The 18,848-nt window shown below is 35.8% G+C and overlaps 1 protein-coding gene across 9 annotated transcripts; it reads right to left on the bottom strand.

Moving 5' to 3' along the window:
• Window positions 1-61: 61 nt before the first annotated feature.
• On the bottom strand, window positions 62-17,396 carry LOC105040764 (GDT1-like protein 1, chloroplastic). Of its 9 annotated transcripts, none has more exons than XM_010917445.3 (13): window positions 17,086-17,396; window positions 15,852-15,942; window positions 13,451-13,759; window positions 10,085-10,138; window positions 6,068-6,129; window positions 5,036-5,104; window positions 4,869-4,920; window positions 4,587-4,661; window positions 1,977-2,106; window positions 1,814-1,884; window positions 1,212-1,259; window positions 521-624; window positions 62-412 (listed from the first exon to the last, which is right to left on the bottom strand). In XM_010917445.3, the coding sequence occupies exons 1-12, from the start codon at window positions 17,379-17,381 to the stop codon at window positions 553-555; spliced, it is 1,329 nt and encodes a 442-aa protein (XP_010915747.2). In that variant the 5' UTR covers window positions 17,382-17,396; the 3' UTR covers window positions 62-412; window positions 521-552. The 9 variants fall into 9 exon arrangements, 4 of the variants coding, with proteins under 4 accessions (XP_010915747.2, XP_073110593.1, XP_010915748.2 ...); XM_073254492.1 differs by lacking the exon at window positions 10,085-10,138 and adding an exon at window positions 8,886-8,950 and having other exon boundaries at window positions 13,462-13,759; XM_010917446.3 differs by lacking the exon at window positions 10,085-10,138.
• Between the last annotated feature and the right edge of the window lie 1,452 nt (window positions 17,397-18,848).

Raw genomic sequence — 18,848 nt, 5'->3', positions numbered from 1 at the left:
TGGTGGTGAAAAGGAACGACCTTGCCAGAAGCATTGTTCACGTTGAAAAGAACATTATGAGGAGTCACCGGAAACGATCATAATTTGCATAAAATCCAAATTGTTTGAAGAACTAAGATATTACTTTCTTTTTTCTATCAAGTACAAAAAAAGATATTTCTTTATGCAGTGACGAACTCTGCATACAAGCATTATGACATTCGGAAAATAAAATGTGTGCGCTACATGACCAAAACATTCAATGATGGGAACGTATGATACAAAAACGAGTCATCGTTTGAGATAAATGTCCAAGATATTCAACAATGGGAACAAATGAGATTCCACAGCTCGACTATGAACAGGAAGATCAGTTCACTGAAGTGACATTCGTCTATCCGTCTTATTGCTGGTAGCCTTCATGGCATTAGTCCTAATAGCGCGGTAGGAAAGTGTCACATTAGATAAGTCCTTTTTTTTGGAACAGTTCTGAGCGATACATGCTTTGCTCTACACGAATATACTTAATTTTTGAATTTACCTGTTCTTTGCCAACAGAAGTTGAAAATCCAACTAACTCACTATCTCAACTAGTGTTACCATAGCAAACACTAGGAAGAGTGTTCCTCCAATGTATGCAATAACCTATCAATGAGAAAAACGGTAAATTTTAAACACCAAGACATTTTTTTATTTTTACTTAAAAAAAAAAACTACATGCAGAGAAAATTCACAGAAAAGATACTCCTTAAGACCATTTAAGGTTTCTAAAACGTCATATAAAGATACAGAACCATGCTTCACTTTGTAGGAAGTGGAAATTAGCTCAAGTATTATAGAGGGACATGGATTCATGCTGTGGTTGCTGGTACCAACTAAATGCTGCATGTACATTGTTCTTTTGCATTAGAATTACAACTTCGATTAATTTGGTCAGCACAATTCCTGCTAATATTATTTTAAAACTTGATTCAGTTTTCATGCACATTTTACTTTGGTGATTTTTGACATTTATACAGAACAAAATCTCTTTCCTTTCTATGTCATAAGTTTGTATTGGTTATAATACTAGTGTTCAATCAGTAACTCAACCAATCAAAAAAAGAACTGCTGCACCGCGGATCAGTATTCTTTACTATTCACCATATTGAAGAGCAAATGATGATAGAAGTTTGGAGGATATAAACATTAAAAGACAATCCATTTCGCAAAATGTAAAATTCTGAACAAACCTTCTCGGAGAGAAACGTCCCCATTAAAGAGCCCCCCACAACTGCAAGCTGCAATTTAGCAGAGGTGACATCAGATTTGGCCTCCCAAGCCCTTAAAGGAAAACCTGAAATTAAACTACATGTCTTAAAGGTGCAGAGACTTCCAGTAAAATAATGCACAGTTCTTCTAGAGATTAGAGAATGCATGGAAACATGGCTATACAAGAAGTATGTCAGAGTAATTACCTCTTGTATTAATTAATAACAGAAAACATGGGTTAAAATGGCACTGCGGTATGCAATTAACAGTAATGAACCTAAATAAGGAGAAAGTCTCAGGCTTGTGTCCATATGATAGGAGACACCCAAATAACCAAGATGGATACCATGTAAAAAAAGAAAAGGGAAGAAAGTTCAGACCATGATTTCATGGTCTACAAGCATTAATCAAAGGAATACTCAGAAAGCCAATCCAGGACTTGGTAGCTTGTCATTATGAACAGCCAAATGCAAGAGAATGACTGATGCAGGGAATTCCATAGCAGATGGTGAATAACAACTTTGAACTGAAACTCGACACTTGACAGAAAGCAAATATGGTTATATCATGTGTCAGCTTTTACCAGAGTTGCAAGAGCATGACCAGCTAGTGCTCCACCAATGACACCAAGAGGTGAAGAAGCTGCAGCAAGCGCTGTAAAAGAAAAGGTGTTGACTGAAATCCAGAAGGATATTAATAGTTCGTAGTCACTCAAGCAACCTAGCAAAAGTAAAACAGGAGGCTACCTATCGTGGAGAAAAAGGATTTATCACCCCATTCAGCAACAAAAACCAGAAGAAAAGTGCTGATCGCTGTATTGGCAGCAGCTATTATTCCTGCACCATTTCCTGATAACTCTGAAATTGCTATCTCTGCCTGATTCAATATTTGAAGTCTTTACATAGGATTGGAGAAATACATGTTTCAACAACAATGCTCACTACAAAAGGATGGCAATTATTTTAATCCATAACAATAGTGATGATCCACAAAAGCATGAAGAAATGATCAGAATGAACAAAAATGGAACCAAAAAAAGAAATAATTTCCAGGATTAGCAGGCTTGAACCTATATTCAGCTTCATCATATGATTTATATACATTGAGGGTGAGGCTTGGCACAATGGTAAGGTCACTCCATTGTGACTTGGGTGCATGGATTTCAAAAACGAAAATATCCTCTTCACATGCAGGGTTAAGGTTGCTTATATCTGACCCTCCCTAGATCCCACAGTGGTGGGAGCCTCATGCACTGGGCTTCCCTTTATATGATTCATATAAATTGCTTTTGTGGAAGATGGCAATTTGGGGCTCGAATGTGGGAAGTGGGAACCGCTGTGCTTTGAAATGCCAAGTCAGATTAAACACTCAGCAGTGAGGGGCCATTGAGAGTAGATCCTCAAACAACTTGGTAAGTTTTATTCTCTCTCTCTCTCTCTCCCTCTCTCTCTAAGATGATGTAAATTGACATTTTACTTTACATGGCTTAAGGGTTTTTCATTAATGACTCGTTAGCAACCAATAGAGCAAATGACACTCATGAACCTGAGATGCAGAGGTCATGATGGAAAACTGAAGTACAACAAGAAACAAGCTCAACAAGGTGTCAATGCAAAGTCCCAAAGAAGCAACTATCCTTACAATGGCTCAAAGATAATGGAGGTTCCTAAAATCATCGCTATACTGCTTAAGAAAATGAAACACAGACCTTTTCCATTGCTGGAACTCAGGCCTGAAGCTGTCAATGGGTCAAGATGGAATTATCAACACGAAGCCCCGCCCAGGAAGTTCCAAGCACGGGCTCCAGAACTAGGCCTGACATAACAAAATTAATAGCTGATAAGAATTGATGCGGGGATTAGGATTGGGCTTTGAGAAAACAGGGGAAAAACAAAGCCAAAGAAATAAAGCTACCTCTTTACAAGGCTGCCAGTGGCCCAGCCCACTAAAGCAGTAACTTCTACACATGTGTCAAAACCAATCGTGATAACTGTCGTCTTATTTCCAGACTCGAATAGTAGAATGTAAAAGTCCAGTATGATCTGCTTATCCTACAAGCTCATCAAATAACAAATAAATGCTGATACTCTCGGACCTGCTCAACCAATAAAGTTCTTGAAGAGATAGTTCCTATTGCAGAAGCTAACTGAAAGCCGATACCAGAGGATACATATACTATAGGGCTTTGCTGACGCAGCCATACAGGAGCTAATGCTTTTATAGAACCCATGCAACTTAGTGTCAAAAAGATGAACATGTCCAAAACATCATGTTATATGCAGCATTACAAGGAGGAGCTCTCAATTTGAATCATTAAAATAGCCCCAAAAGTAATGCTGCTTAAGCTAAGTTTATATGGTGGCAACCATTTACTAAGGTGATCTCGTGATGAACCTTGAAACTAGGTTTAGTGAGCTAAATTCTCATGATAAGATAGCATTAGGAAGTAATTTGTGTTGTAAATAGATCTCATGTCAAATCAAGGAATATGCAGGCAAATGGTAGAATGTGCATGCATTACTTGAGTTGAAGATCTAAATATTCAACAAGTTGTGGATACTTTTGTGAATTAGAAGGGGAAAATTCACACTAATAAATGATCTAAGTCACAAACTAGAAGAAGTCGTGGCCATAGAAGGATCAAATAAGAATCCCTCCCCAAAATTATATATATATATATATATATATATAAGAGAAAGAGAGAGAGAGAGAGTTAAATAAATAAAATAAAAATGTATGAAACTAATTAGAATTGTTTTAGAAGAAAAATGTAAAATTGCAATAATTAAGCAGTTCTAGCAGGATACACTTCAAAGGCAACACCAGTTCCCAACACCTTTAAAAAAAGGAAGCATTTCAAATTATAGATTTTCCTCTTACATAGAAAAGCAAAATAGCACTCACAATAGCAAAATCCAACAAAAATCAGATGAAACAACTAGAGGAATTAAAAAAAAAAAAAAAACAAATGGGGAAAGATCTCTGCATACACAAATTTTACATCTTGGACTACTTAGGAATGAATATGGAGGCCAAAAGTACAGCATAGTTACAGAAACAGCAGATAAACATTATTGACAGACATTATCCCCAAGCTAACTCTCGGAAGGCCCACACACGGTTTTCTACATGGGCAGTGGATATCTACTGCAATTAAAATAAGATGGTGACTGGACTCATATAAATTAGAAGTGACAGATATTATGAATGTAATAATTGCAACTGAAACAAAACATAATGTTTCAACCTGTTAACTTGGTACCAATGCCCAAAGAACTATGTGGCACCTTGAAACAGTCAAGTGGATCTTCAACCATTACAGAATAAATTTTTGGAGCACAAGTAAAGAAAATTACCTCTTCTTGTTCTTCCTTAATTTTTTGTTCATCATCTGAAGCAGCTTCAAGCAATGTAGTAACACCAAAATAAACCTGAAATTACTTAAAATTGGCTATGAGGTGATATTTTCAGCATGATGATGCATAAATCATGCACATTCTATAAGTATAAACGTGCACAAGGCAGATAGAGAAGTGATAGTGATCAAATGATGCCGTCAACCAAACAACAATATTCTTTGTCCTAGGTTCATTTTCATTTTCATTTGGTTTAATTAAGCTTGAGCTGAAGATGGTTACCAAGAGACAGAATGCTGCAAAATCATCAATGGGGAAATCTGTCTCACCAAACCTGCATCCACAGAACAAGATCTGCATGTGAAAGAAATCTGAACAACAGGACCAGGCTAATTACCACAAATGTAACTTCTCATAAGTCGAACAAAATGCTCAAGAAGTGCAATTACCTAAATGGAAGGATACCATCAACATAGTGAAATGTGCGGCCAAGAACAACAGACACAACAGACATTGCCCTGTTTAATTCAAACAACTGTCATGATTCAAATATCTGCATCTTCTAAAATGATAACAGCTCACAGGGGAGAAAATAGCTTCATCTGGTGGAATAAGATATTTTCATAGTGATCACGAATGAATGTGTTCTCAGCGAAGTTTAACAGAAATGGATTGCCATACAGAGAACTTTCATATCTTTATACCATAATCTTAGATCTTAACAGCAATCAGCTGAACATGCAAAAAAAATCAAAGACAGCATAGGAGCAGGCTTCCTCTGGCACCACCACCACTATTATGCAACCAGATCTGATACGAAGGGAAGAAGCATAAGTTGGACGCAGTTAGTTGGTTAGTGTGTATGTTATACATTCAAACCATTAGAGATCACTTTGTAGCAGCTTGCTCTTTAGTTTAACATCAGATGGCCTTTGGTCCTCCTTTATTCTCAAAAAACAAAAAAGATCTTTGAGTTTAATAGATAAGTCAATCTGTTTGGAACTTTACCTACTATCACTAGTTGCAATTGTCACATTGGTTGCATTCAAATCCCAAGATTTCCTCAAGCTTATCTAATGACTGATTCCTAATTTAACGCTCAAGTAAATCAAACAATCATCTCTATGATAATTTCAAAAAAAAAAATGGTGAGTTATAATATCCTGGTAATTATACTCTTAAGTTAAATACATCTCTTATTGATGAATCTTGGACAGGGACATGCTCTTGCACCACTAACGCAATACAATACATGATAATGATTTATGTACATAGCTGTACACATGCTGCCAGCAATATCAGACATGTTTTTTGCATAAGAGTGTTTGTTAAGAGTAAGAAAACTGGAAATGCAGTTCTCTTTCTTAGGATGTTTGGGCAGTTTTAAACAACGAAGGCACATAAAATGCAAGATGTGGTTGACAAACGAAACAAAAGCTTTTAGTGAAGAGATTAAGATGGACATGCATTCATGTACTTACGCAAGTGCTCCAAACGTGCCAGTGAAAACAACCGCTCCAGAACTTCTAGCTGCTAATAGTGCCTATTCAAAGAAAAGTAACATCGACCAGTGTTTCAGCTTATTTAAGAATTCCTTAGGATACATAGTTAAACTAGTCGTAGAAAGGTGAAGAAGAAAACCAGTGGTAAGTATCATTGATTCATGTAATGTACAGCATGGAGATATTTTTTACATAGAAAATGTCATGTCATACAGTCTTGTTAAATAGAGTAACACATTTAATAAGGAAAATAATACAGAAGCATCATAATTCTATACCACCTAGTTAGTGATCTATAATTCAATGTTAATGCACAATTATTTTGTCTTCATCATTACTTATGATTCAAATTCATCAAACATGATAGATTTAGTTCTATATTGAGCAGTTCGAGTCTAAAATGTCCAGTGGGTAACATCAATGTTTGACACCAAAAGCTTGTTCTGATATGGCTATCAACGTGTTCATCTAAATGAAATGAGATCAGAAAGGAAACATGAGATATTGGTGATAGACATCGTCAGTTAGCTTCACCACCTATGAAAACTCCTGCATGCCAGACTGACGAAAGGATTGATAATTTAAAGTTACAATTGTTAAGGCCTGATACACAGTATTGACCCATTCCCTAAAACCTTAAGCTTTTCGGTCTAGCCATTAGTTAACAGGGTGTCAGAACTAAAGGCCGTGTGTTCAAATCCCCTTTAGAATTTTTTCTTTTTTTTCAGTTCACCCATTTGTCTTACTCTCTTGACTCTTTCCTGATTATCTTTAGTCATTCTTCACTCGCTTATGTTTTCGCATATGTTGTCCATGTCACACATCTTTTTTCTTTTTCTTTTTTTTTTGGTGGGTGGGTTTTTTTTGGTGGTGGGGCCGGGGGGGGGGCCGCAGGGGATGGTTGACCACTTCTCAAAAGTTTAAACTTTTGGATTTAGTGGTTTGTTAAAAACAACGTAACCAACAATATCTGGTAATGCAGGAATATCTGTTTCATAAAAAATCATAAAAACCTCAAGAATGATGAAATTTGCTCATCCTGGCATCACAATTATCACCCAGCATATCTTTATAAAATTATTCTTAGAAGATAATAACCAGGATATAAGACATAATCCATAATCTATCAATAAATGGTTTCAAATGCTTGATTAAAAATGGACTAGTATTTCCACAAGAATCAACCTGTCTCAAAATCAGGTCTGGTATGTCCACAAACTTAATAAATTATAGTCTCATTAGTTTTTAGAATACTTTGGCGGAAGGAACTTGTCCATTAGAGCTAGTCTGTTGGGTCAGCTGAGGCCTAAAAGGAAATCAAAATCAATTCTGTTTCTGTGAGAAAACAGGACCGGCACGACATCGGGACTCCGAAACCCATCCATGCAGGGGGAGAAAAAGAAAGAGCAAAGAAAGAAAGGAAGGAAAGATGAAGAAAAGGAAAAGATGAAAGAAAAGAAGAAGAAGAAGAAGAAAAATGAAAAAAAGAAAGGGAGAAGAAAAAGAAAGGAAGGAAGGAAGAACGGAAAAGAGATGAAGGATATTCATCAGGATGCATAACCGGAACTGTTGCCAGAACAAGACAGGACAACGGCACATCCCATTCCATAGAGAAACCAGGACACTCTTATCCCACAAGATTTAAACCCAACCCTTGGATTGAAGTACTGCTGTTTGCAAGGGAACGAGAGGGAGGGAGCTAAAGAAAAACCAAACTCCATATGGGGTATTAATGGTGATCTTTATCTTTTGTGTCCATGTGCCCCTTCATTTGGGATAATGAACTTCTCTTGACCTCAAATAGCAGGTATCTATCAATTTGGGAGATGTTACTGTCTGACTACCATTTACTACTGATATGCATGTATATTTGTGACCTGCATTAGCCAATCAAAAGGTGGATTATCACAATATGTTGTAAGGCATGATAGATACTCATATAAAAACCTCTACAACAAGCCTTATCTATATCAGGTCATCTTTATACATGAAGATATGATGCATCAAAGTTTGAGAATATTCCACATCTATCTCTTAACAAAAAAAAATTTATCAAACCCCTCAACTAGTGTCAAATTCCTGGTCCCAGAAATTTTAGCCAGCGAATGGTCTACTATGAAACCTAGGTCTAGTTGGCAGGTACAGATATGTATCTAATTGGTTAATGTGTTTAAGTTCTAGCAACCAAAACTAAGGAACATTCTTTAACATTCCTAGGGACCTAAACAGCATCTAGATTGAAAAGGAAAAGTTAAATTTGATATAAGGAACTGCATTCATTTTAGAAGAGAGAAAATTCAAGGTTTGGTATGTACTTGTTTTGAGAAGAGTCCGAGTTGAAAACTAACTAGTCAAAATAGGCAAGAAGGTGAGCCAAATTTTACTTGTTTATTAAAGAGTTGAGAACTGGAAACCAACACTACCTGAATTTGTTAACGTATATCACTGACTGGCAAATGAAAGCATTTCAATGAGGCCAAAAGCTAACCTGATAAGGCTATGAAATATTTTACGAGTACAAACTGATTGACAAATGAAAGAGTCAATGAGGCCAAAAGATAACCTGAAAAGGCTCTGAAATATATAACAAGACAAGTAGGAGGAAGGAGTTACAGGACAAACAAGGAAAAAAAAAAATCATGAAAGGTGGTAAAACAACTATGGAAAGTGAACCAAAAAGGGGTTGTTAAGATGCAGATGATGAAAATAATATTTGGATCTTAAAGTGGAATAAACAATCCAACCAGATATATTCAATTTAGATTTAGTTACTAAGGGATTAATGCAAAAAGCTCACCAATGAGAAGCAGAGATAATGGATGAGAGGCCCATCAGACAGTGAGTCAAAACCATAGTTCCTACCTGGTTATGGTGAGGTAGTTATGAGTTAGATATCTATGTATTGAGATTAACAAGTTTCTTGGACCTCTATATCAGTATGCACTACCCCACAACAGAAGTTATCATCACCATATGGATTCGCACAGAAATATGCACAGCTATATAGTTTGGCATGATACTAATGCAAACATAAGCTAATTCAATTGAACCGGGCATCATTCTTTTCAACCAAGATGAAGCGAATTATTTTACAAAAAATCCATAAACTCCACAACATATTCATGGACCAATATTTTGAACTAAACAAAAATTTTTGGGGGTTCAATAGCAAGGATTGCCAATCTATTTAAATATAAAACGACAAATTTATTCCAAAAGTTGAGACATGTTACATTATAGAAATTCTACTTAATTCATTAATTGTAGTATTCAGAATGTTCATTTTCATATTTCAATTAGACATGATATAATAACATCTGCAATAGTGGCTTGAACTCCTAGTCTTGCACCAAAACCATAGCAACCAAATGTAATCATAAAGGCTTTGTACCTTGGAGTTGGTAACCATAGCAACCAAATGAAAACCTAACCATAGCCCTAGCAGGAGGAGAAGTGAGGGTGGGGAGAGAAGACAAAGGGGAGAAAGAAGGAGAGGGAGGGAGAAAGAGAGAAGGAGAGGCGAATAGAGCATTGGCATCAATTGAGGGTGTCGTCATCGGCGTCGATCAAAAGCGTTGGCATCAGGATCGTCGATTGATGGTGGTGGCATCAGCATTGGGTACCGATGGAGCCTCCAGCAACTGCATGGTGGAGGCTTCGAATCTCTGATATGGCAGAAGAGAGGAGATAGGGAGGGAAAGAAGGGGGCATGGGACATCCCGCTGGTTATGTTTGGAGGAGGGGGGTGGGGGTGGGGAGGAGGGGCGGGGGGGGTTGAGGAGGGGGGGGGTGGGGGGGTTTGAGGGGGCGAAGATAGAGGCAGGGAGGGAAGGAAGGGCGCAGAAAATTGTGCATACAATCAAGCATGTGAGTGTTCATGTGGAAAAATGCAGCATGTATTGACAGCAATCATAGATATTCTGTTGAAATTTGAATAAACATTGCCTACAACTTTATGGAGATATTTTTAAACATCATAAGCAGATGAGCCCTTACAGCAATAAAAAAAGTTTTATCTCCCAATTCAGAGAAAAAGATCAGCAAAAAGGCCTGCAAGATTCAACATCATAGTTGATAGAGAAGGCAGAGAACATAATTATAAAAAAATACAACAAAAGGAAAGTAACTCAAGTAAAACGAAAATACAACTTCATTCTGCTTGTTGAAGGTTTATAACACAATGTTGCAGAAAAGAAAATGAAATGGCAGCTGAAGTAGTAAAACAACATTAATACCACATAAGCATCAGCAGACCTATGTAAACTGGCCAACTTTCACCAATACGTGCGAGAGAATAAATAGCAGAAAGAGAGAATAGTTACTCTATATAATTCAAGTGATAAGTTTCCTGTATCTTTTTTATTTTTAATGTTATTGCATGTTTTGCACGTGCCATGGATTTAAGATGGTAAAAATACAGTAGTGGCTCATTGCACATTCGTTTCAGCATCGCTTATTATGGTTAACCATGAACACCTTGAACAAGCCTCATTCAATTTATTAAGGGCTCGAAACCAAGAACTTGGCTGTTTCAACATATATCAAATGTCCATGTCTTATTCATCAATGAATACAGTCAAAGCATGAGTTTATTTGCTCACCATAACTTAGAAACTTTTTTTTATGCGTCACTAGTAAATGTGGAAACTTGAGATACAAAGATATGAGTACAAGCTCATTTATTTGAATCATGAAGGAAATAAACAAAAAAGTTTCGTGATATCTCCTAAATATTGAAGTCGGAACTTAAAGCACATGTCGGAGTATCCCTAAGTTGTAATGCCGCAAAAGTAGGTATCCAATGGTTTTGGCCCTTAATGGCATGATGCGGGCCTCTATATTTGGTTGTGTAAATGTGTCATAATGTTTTAGTTGCACATTTTGGTCCATAGAGATTTTGGAATCATTTCAGATTTCATGATATCTCATAGAAATTGATGGAATCAAAACTTAAAGCATAAATTAGAGTATCCCTATATCATAATGTCACAAAAGTAGGTATCCAATTGTTTTGGGCCTCAATGGCATGATCCATGCCCCTATATCTCGTTATGTATATGTCATGATGTTTAGGACACGTTGGTCTACGGAGATTTTGAAATAATTTCAGACATCAGTGTAAACATTTTAAAGCTTGGTGATGACAAAACCCAGCCCTACACTTATTAGCAGTTGAAAAATTTTCTTGCTCAGATGAGCCAGAAGTGGTGAGACTCGGCATGACTTCTGCAAGTGTCATTTATGAGTTATGAGGACACCGTAGTGCCAATGATAGTACACCAACTCTGAACTGTTTCAAGGACAAAACCATATTTTGGCAACTTTTGGTTTTGGGAACTAAATGTATCCAAGTTGCTTATAATTCCTGGATGCCTTCAATTTTAGCAACGACAAGTACAGGAATCTTGAATTTGTTTTCCACAATAAACTGAGACTTTAAATCGCTAAAATATGTCAAACAATTCATGTATCCATCATCAAAATGAACTGAAATAGAAATTCTAAAAAGAAAATAAACTTCAGCTGATTCACATCAATACTGGATCCCTAGGGATTATTGGATAAACCTATAAACGATAATTCAAAGTTTCCTTTTCCAGAGATAATTGCTAAAACAAGGGCAGATTGTTTAAGAAAAGAAATTCAATTATGTTTCATATAATTTGATGAGACATGGTCCATGACGGTTTCATGATTTATATTAGAATGTGTTTTTCATTGAAAAAATGTTATACTAATCAGATAATCATATTAAATTAAAAAGTTTCATTGTTGTCCAAAGTTTGTCTAGGAGTTGGAATGGTAAACATACCATCCTATTTGTTTTTTGAGTTATATTTATCAACATAAAGATTAATGTTTTCAAATAATCTAAATTGCAAGATCCATAGGGGAGTCACATATGATCAAAAAAGTTCAAAACAAGTAGATTTCTTCCAAAAGCACAGAATCAAATATGATGAACAAATCTTGATGTAACTAAAAATCATCTATTAATCCCTAAAAATCAACTTTTAATGCACTATCCAAGATACTGCTGCATAGAAAAGATGTGTTCCAAGATACATATTCCTGCAAAAGATTGGCCACTGCAAAAGCTACTTACATCTTTCCGTGCTAATATGGTTCAGTACCCAGCATGATAAGATACAATATGTACATTTTCAAAGTTCATTAGTGCTAGCACAGCATGTGATACTTCAAAGATATTCAGCATGAATTTGTTGTAAAATAGTTTAGGTTTTTATAGGTGTATGCATTACGTATTAAACCAATATACTGAATATTGCATTATATGAATTTTGGCGCTTGCATTATATGTATTAAACTATTGAAAAATAGTTTAGTTTTTTTTCTCATTGACTGTCCTTATTTGCAAATCCAAAAGACTAAAATCTTTAGTACTTTGCCCCCCATTTCATGTCAAACAACATCAATCAAACATAACAAGGAAGAAAGAGAAAATCAACTGCATACTCCTCTTTTGCAATAACATATAAAATTAAAGGAAAAAAATCTATATTTATTTCCTTCAATAGATCGGAACATTAAGATGATGCTAGAATAGCTAGAGCCTAGAGGAACCATTCAAACTTCTGTAGCAACCATTCATTTTATCACCTACTAAAAATTGGAGTAGGATGGGTATAATTGAGACATAAAACATATAGATTCAAAAAATAAATTAATTAATCAAAGTTCTTGAATCAGGATCCTTTTTATTTATTCTGACTGGTTCTCAAACTAGGGTTCCATAGGAGATAAATACATTAAAGTATTCCAATCTTATACTCAGATTCCCTTCATAAATAGTTGATTAAATAAAAATTTTACTTCCTCTTGCTCATATGTGTCATTAATATCACAACACATAAATTACAGGTACTATTAAAATTGCATGCTATAACCATGTCCCCGGGATTATGTAATTTTTATATTCCATATTAGACATACGTTGAACTATTTCAGTCCCAACACACTATTCTAGTTACTGACTATTAACTACCAAATGCTTGTGAGAATCGAGGCCTTATCTTCACGATTTCTACAACCAGTACAATGTCATCGATCTCCATTTTCTGGACATAGATTCATGAGAAATTGGCTGAGATTGTAATGTTAATATAAACCAATCATAGTGAACTTTCACTTCAGTTCACACAGCATAAATTTTTCTGGGGTCTACATATTAATTAATAAGCTAAAAAACAAAATAAAAATAACCGAGCAAATAGAAGAATCTAGAAATGGCAGAATAAAACTTTCCAAAGCATGTTTTTGAGTTACTAAATTATAAAATGAAAATAATGCATGCATGAGACTTCTGCCCCAAATTAAAAGTTAAAAGGAAGTTTTCCTAACCGAAGCAAAACCTGTACTAATATCACCCAGATCCCCTATGTAAGTCATGGGCTGCACTCCAGGCAGTTCTGTATCCGCAAGTGCCTGCTGACAGACTAGAAAGTTGAGCAACCCAATGGGAATTGCAAATTTAACTCCTTTGCAAATATCACAGAATGGAAGTTTATTGTGCTCGGCAGAGTCATATGTGCAGGTACTGTTTGGGTTGCTGATATCTTCAAGGGATTTATCCACTGAACAGTGTTTATGCTTAGTATCTATCAATTCCAAAGTTGTCTTGCTGCTATAGTTTTCAGGGCATTGAAGTTCCTACAGTCAAATTAGAAAAATATTATGACTTTTGAGTAAATTGCAAATATCATGAAACATCTCATTGAACCTCTGATATATCCTACATTTGAATACTGTAGCTCAATTGCATATCAAATCAACTGTTGGGAATTGAATTAATGTACAAACTATGACAAGTGAAGACAAATCTGCATATGGAACTTAAGCTTTGCAGTTTAAGTGACAAGTAATCATATCAGATAACACTAAAAATCTAAGTAGACTAACTCATTTGTGGGTGTGGGAGAAAGCAAATTGATTTCCTCAAGGAAAAAATGGATGGGAAAGTAACTAGTTCCTGTGTCCTGCAAAATAAATCCCGAATCATGATGGCACAATCAGAATCCAGTCACCGTTGGCTTCTTATAAGTGAATTTGGTCTAAGCATTCTAGAAAAGTATACATTTGAAAATGGCAAATCAATAAAAAGCATAATGATGCTTATAGTCCATGACTCGATGGTTTGTTTAGTATGATATTAGTGGTTCAATTTTAGACATTAGTTAAAAAGGTCCTGAGAATAACCATGTGCCCAAGAGCACAAGATGCATTCTAGAGTGTAGGTGCCACATCAAGTAAAATATTAGCTTGTGAGCTTACAACATATCACTAGGACTTGAGCCATGTAGAACCATAAACAATTCCCGTAGAAATGTACAAATGATCGGCATGCAAGTGATCACCTCCACTAAGATACAAATCGTTCCTCTTAAAGAATCACTATTGCAAGGACTGATGACAATGAGTGATGTACAAGAATTTTGGGCTTAGGAGGAGCATCACAAAAATTGTATCATCAAATGGCGATGAAACAATATGAATTATGAACTTCTCCATTCAATATATGCAATTGCCGATGGCATATCCCATTTGTTTTGTTAAGCATCAATGCACCATAATATGGGGATGTGTCTGAGTAAAGCACCTTGCAAGCTAGCAGTTATGCCTTTATTGTTCCTCATTCAATGCATATAAGATCCAACAATAACTTATCAACTAGCAATGTGAAACTTGCAGCTCACTTTCACTTGCACTTGTACTTGCACTCACATGCACACATGCATGACCAATCCATTACTATTTGCTTTCAAGCATCATCATGGCTCATCCCACACATTGGCAACATGGCCACTTCACATCCATTTCTACTCATTATTTGGGGCGTGTGCGCCACTTTCCACCTTTCTCCTCTTATATTGATAGATCCACTATTCATGGCATGGTTAGTTTATTATTTTATCATTCTTGTAAATTCTTGATGTATGACAGAGCATAGATTTGAGGGAATGATAAACAATTGTTACTATGATAAACTATTATAGCAACATTAGAATAAATATATGTTTAGTATGTTACTACAATTGCACTATATTTTCCTTATTTAAGTCTACATACGGATTGTGCTTATCTTTAGTAATTGCTCGTGTTCAGTAAGCAAAAGCATTTAGTAATCGCTTCTGCTACAGTAATTGGCCTAATTAAACTATCAAATAAATATTGAGAACTTCTAATCTCGGCCCTTGATTCAAAATAACCAGTAAAACAAAAAATTACAAGACATAAGTGGCATCAAATTGACAGCTAAAATAGAATCTAAGAGATTCCTGCGTCTTGTAGCCCTCCAATGCATTGTCACATGATGTTAGATCTCCAACACCTAGGCTCGCTTGGGTTACTCCATGAAATCTTCATCCTTCAGAAATGGTATTACAATGGAATGCAGGGCAATTTGATTGAGCCAATGATTATTTTTCACTTGTAGAAGTTCCTATATTGTATGAAGCTGCTTTTAAGGTAGTGACATCACTAAGGTAATCCAACCTTTTCTTTTTAATTTTTAAATAGTATACAGGAAAAAATATCCTGATTTAGTCACCGTAGCTAAATAAAATCAGAAATGAAAATAGACAAATTGGAATAAATACTAACATCTAGCTTCTCTAAATCCTACAACCATGTGGAATCCAAAGAGTAAACATGCATTGCAGTTAATCTGCAGATAAGCAGCAGGATTGAAATGTCCAATATCATATTGAAAAAGGAAAACTACTCAAGGAAGTAGAGAGATTACTGTGTCATGTAGATTCAATGAAAGTTGTTCCCCTTGATGCCTCCATGATTTCTCATCTATATATCCATATTGAATCCATTGCCTTACATGTCTGCATGATATATAATATGCAAATTTGTTTTAATATGGTTGCTTAAACTATCAGCATGAAGGAGTGTTGGATATATAACTCAATTTCACAAATAAGAAGATCGGTCCCAAGCAAATAAAGCTAAAATGGAACATTTCCTTGCTGCATATAAAAGATAATTTAGCAAAGAAATATGAATTGTAGAGGGATAAATTATATATTTGCATATTTCAGCTTCTTATCGTAATATGAGTAAAAATATTCACCAGAAATAGGTATTATTATATAAGCAGTGAGATGAAAATTTGTAGTAATGAGCCAGCTCAAAAATATTTTACTGATTTAAGAGGTAATCATGCAAAAAATTGCTTTTTCATTCTTATTTATAAGCATACTAGAGAAACGTCAAACCAGAAGGAAACTAAAGCAAATAGATAACATAAACTAGGAGTTGCAAATAAACTTTTCTCTTCGATTCGACCATTTTCTTTCATATATCACATCTTTCTCGCTTCAAGAACTTCAGTGATCGTACTCATTCCCCATTCTTAGACATTTTAGGGCAGTTCACAAACCTAGAAAGCCAAAAACAAGGTCGCGTATGAACCAATAGCCAGTTTCTATCAAAATTAAGAACCCTCCACCTCCCATTTACCACCATCCGGCCGTACCCTTTTTCTTTCTTTTCTCCCTTCTGATCAAAAGGGTAATAAGAGAAAAGATTTTGAAAAAAAAAAAAAAAAAAAGAACTCCGGGAACAAAACGAAGTTATAAAGAACAAAAAAAAAAATCATTTGATATACAGAAGATTAAAATAACACATTGGACATGAACGCCTACAAGCTCTAACGTTCTGATGATGCCCTTCCACATAAAGTTTCCAAATTTTGGTAAATGTCTATCAAGAAAATCTCGATGATACAGATGGTATCAATTGCATCATATTATAAATACATTTCTTGATGTAGCTACGAGAAGAATTCTTTCCCGTCGGGTGAATTTTCTGTTTTTTCCTCTTAATCTGGTAACAAAAGAGTTCTTGAATCAGAACAATGCCAGGGCAAGAATCCATTGACGGATTCACATCATAACCTCCAATTCACAGCCACGTTCCTTTGAAAAAATATAGATCAAGAAAAGGAGGAGGACGAGAGATATGATCACCTGAGGACGTTCCAAGAACATCTCTTTCTTTTTTTCTGGGACAAGGGAGAAGAGGGAGGAAATAACAGAGCTTTGATCCCGTTCGTTGTGCAGAAAGGCCGGGAATTTACCATGAACGAGCCCTCACAAGGGGCTAGGGTTAGGGTTAGGGTTAGGGCTCGCATCTCGGGACGAAGAGGGAGCTCCACGCCTCTTGCTATCCTCTCTCGGACCGTTGGCTGAGGAGCAGAGCCGGGACTTTCTTCCGGCCAGAACTGTTTTTTTGATAAGCGGGCCAGAACTGTTACAAGGGCCATCGTCTATCGGATAAGCCACCTCATCCCAAAAAGCGATGCCACGACAGCAAAAGGGGCTTGAATATAATATTTTCCCATCAGCGGACTATAGGAAAATATTTATTTTTTTATTTTGAACTCGTCCCTTCAAGCTGGTTGCCGGCACTAGTTCAAACTAAACATCGTCGTGGAGGGCTGCTACTTTTATTGTTGGATACATCAAAAATTGGATCTGACGTAAAGACGGCGGTTATTTTCGGACCTTACGTAATATTTTATATTTTAATCTTTTAAATTATATTCATATTAAAATAGTGTCATAGTTTATTTGTATAAAAAAAAAAACATCGGTAATTTTATGTGTAAATCTTTGGGACTCATTTTATTTTAAAGATGACATGTAGAAAAATAATATTTTATTAATGAGCCTTTACAAGAATATTTATGTTTTATTTCTCTGCATGCTGTTTGTCGGGATTGGTTTGGACCAGGTATCGACGATACTTGCCGGCCCTTTTCTTTACGAGAGCACTCTATATCTAAATATTTCTTTTTAAGAATTTACAAAAAAAAATTTATACTTTATTTGAACTAGTCCTGCATGCTTGCTTGCTGAGATTAGTTTAAATTATAATTATGTGTAATGCCTTATAGTTATTTTCTTTTAAAAGTACTCTCTATCTAAATATTCTTTTGATGAGGATTTATAGGCCAAACTAGGCAAGGAAGAATTTAGCTTATAGCCCCTTGTCATTAAAAAGTAATCTAGCTTTCGTACCCCCAACTTTAGGCTTGGAAAATATCTTTTCTTTTTAAAAAAAAAAAAAGATATAAGAATTGGAGCTTCCAGCCTGCCGGATCAGAAAGAGGAGGGAGGCCAGCAACCCGTAACACACCTCACAAATAAAACTAGAACAAAATTAAGCAGCCCAACATGGGAAATATTTCAATGAACAAATATTTTTTAAACCAAAAGGCCCCATGGTGCAATAATGCATGACGACGGCATCCCGTGCACGGGGATCTTTACACCCTATCTCGTGGATGTTTGAGTTCTCACCACCTTGGAGACTAATATCAATCAGAGAAGACCATCATTAGCGTCCCAAATCGGCACCACATACGAAGGTCTTCTCAGAAAAAAATTAATAAGTTTGAACACCTCGTTACTTCGGGACTACCAGGAGACTAAGATGGTGTAAATTATATCCCGTATTATATAGACTAACGTGGACATGCACCGTACCATTCAAGATATGCCATTCTTGTGGACCTATCAGTACGATAAACTTATAATGAATGGAGCTTATAGAAATGAGACGATATGATCATATTGCACATGATGCAGGACATAATTTTTCTTAAGCAAGATAGAGGATGTCGAGATATATAGACATCAAGACCGATAGCAAGGCAGTGGAATGATGAATCGGCATAAAAATGAAGGCAGAAGTTTGGATCTCAGCAAAAACTAATGATGATCTTACC

This window comes from Elaeis guineensis, chromosome 3 (assembly GCF_000442705.2).
Source record: "Elaeis guineensis isolate ETL-2024a chromosome 3, EG11, whole genome shotgun sequence".
NCBI lineage: Eukaryota > Viridiplantae > Streptophyta > Magnoliopsida > Arecales > Arecaceae > Elaeis > Elaeis guineensis.
The sequence above is the reverse complement of the archived record's forward strand: the minus strand, read 5'-3'. Positions and strand labels throughout refer to the sequence as shown.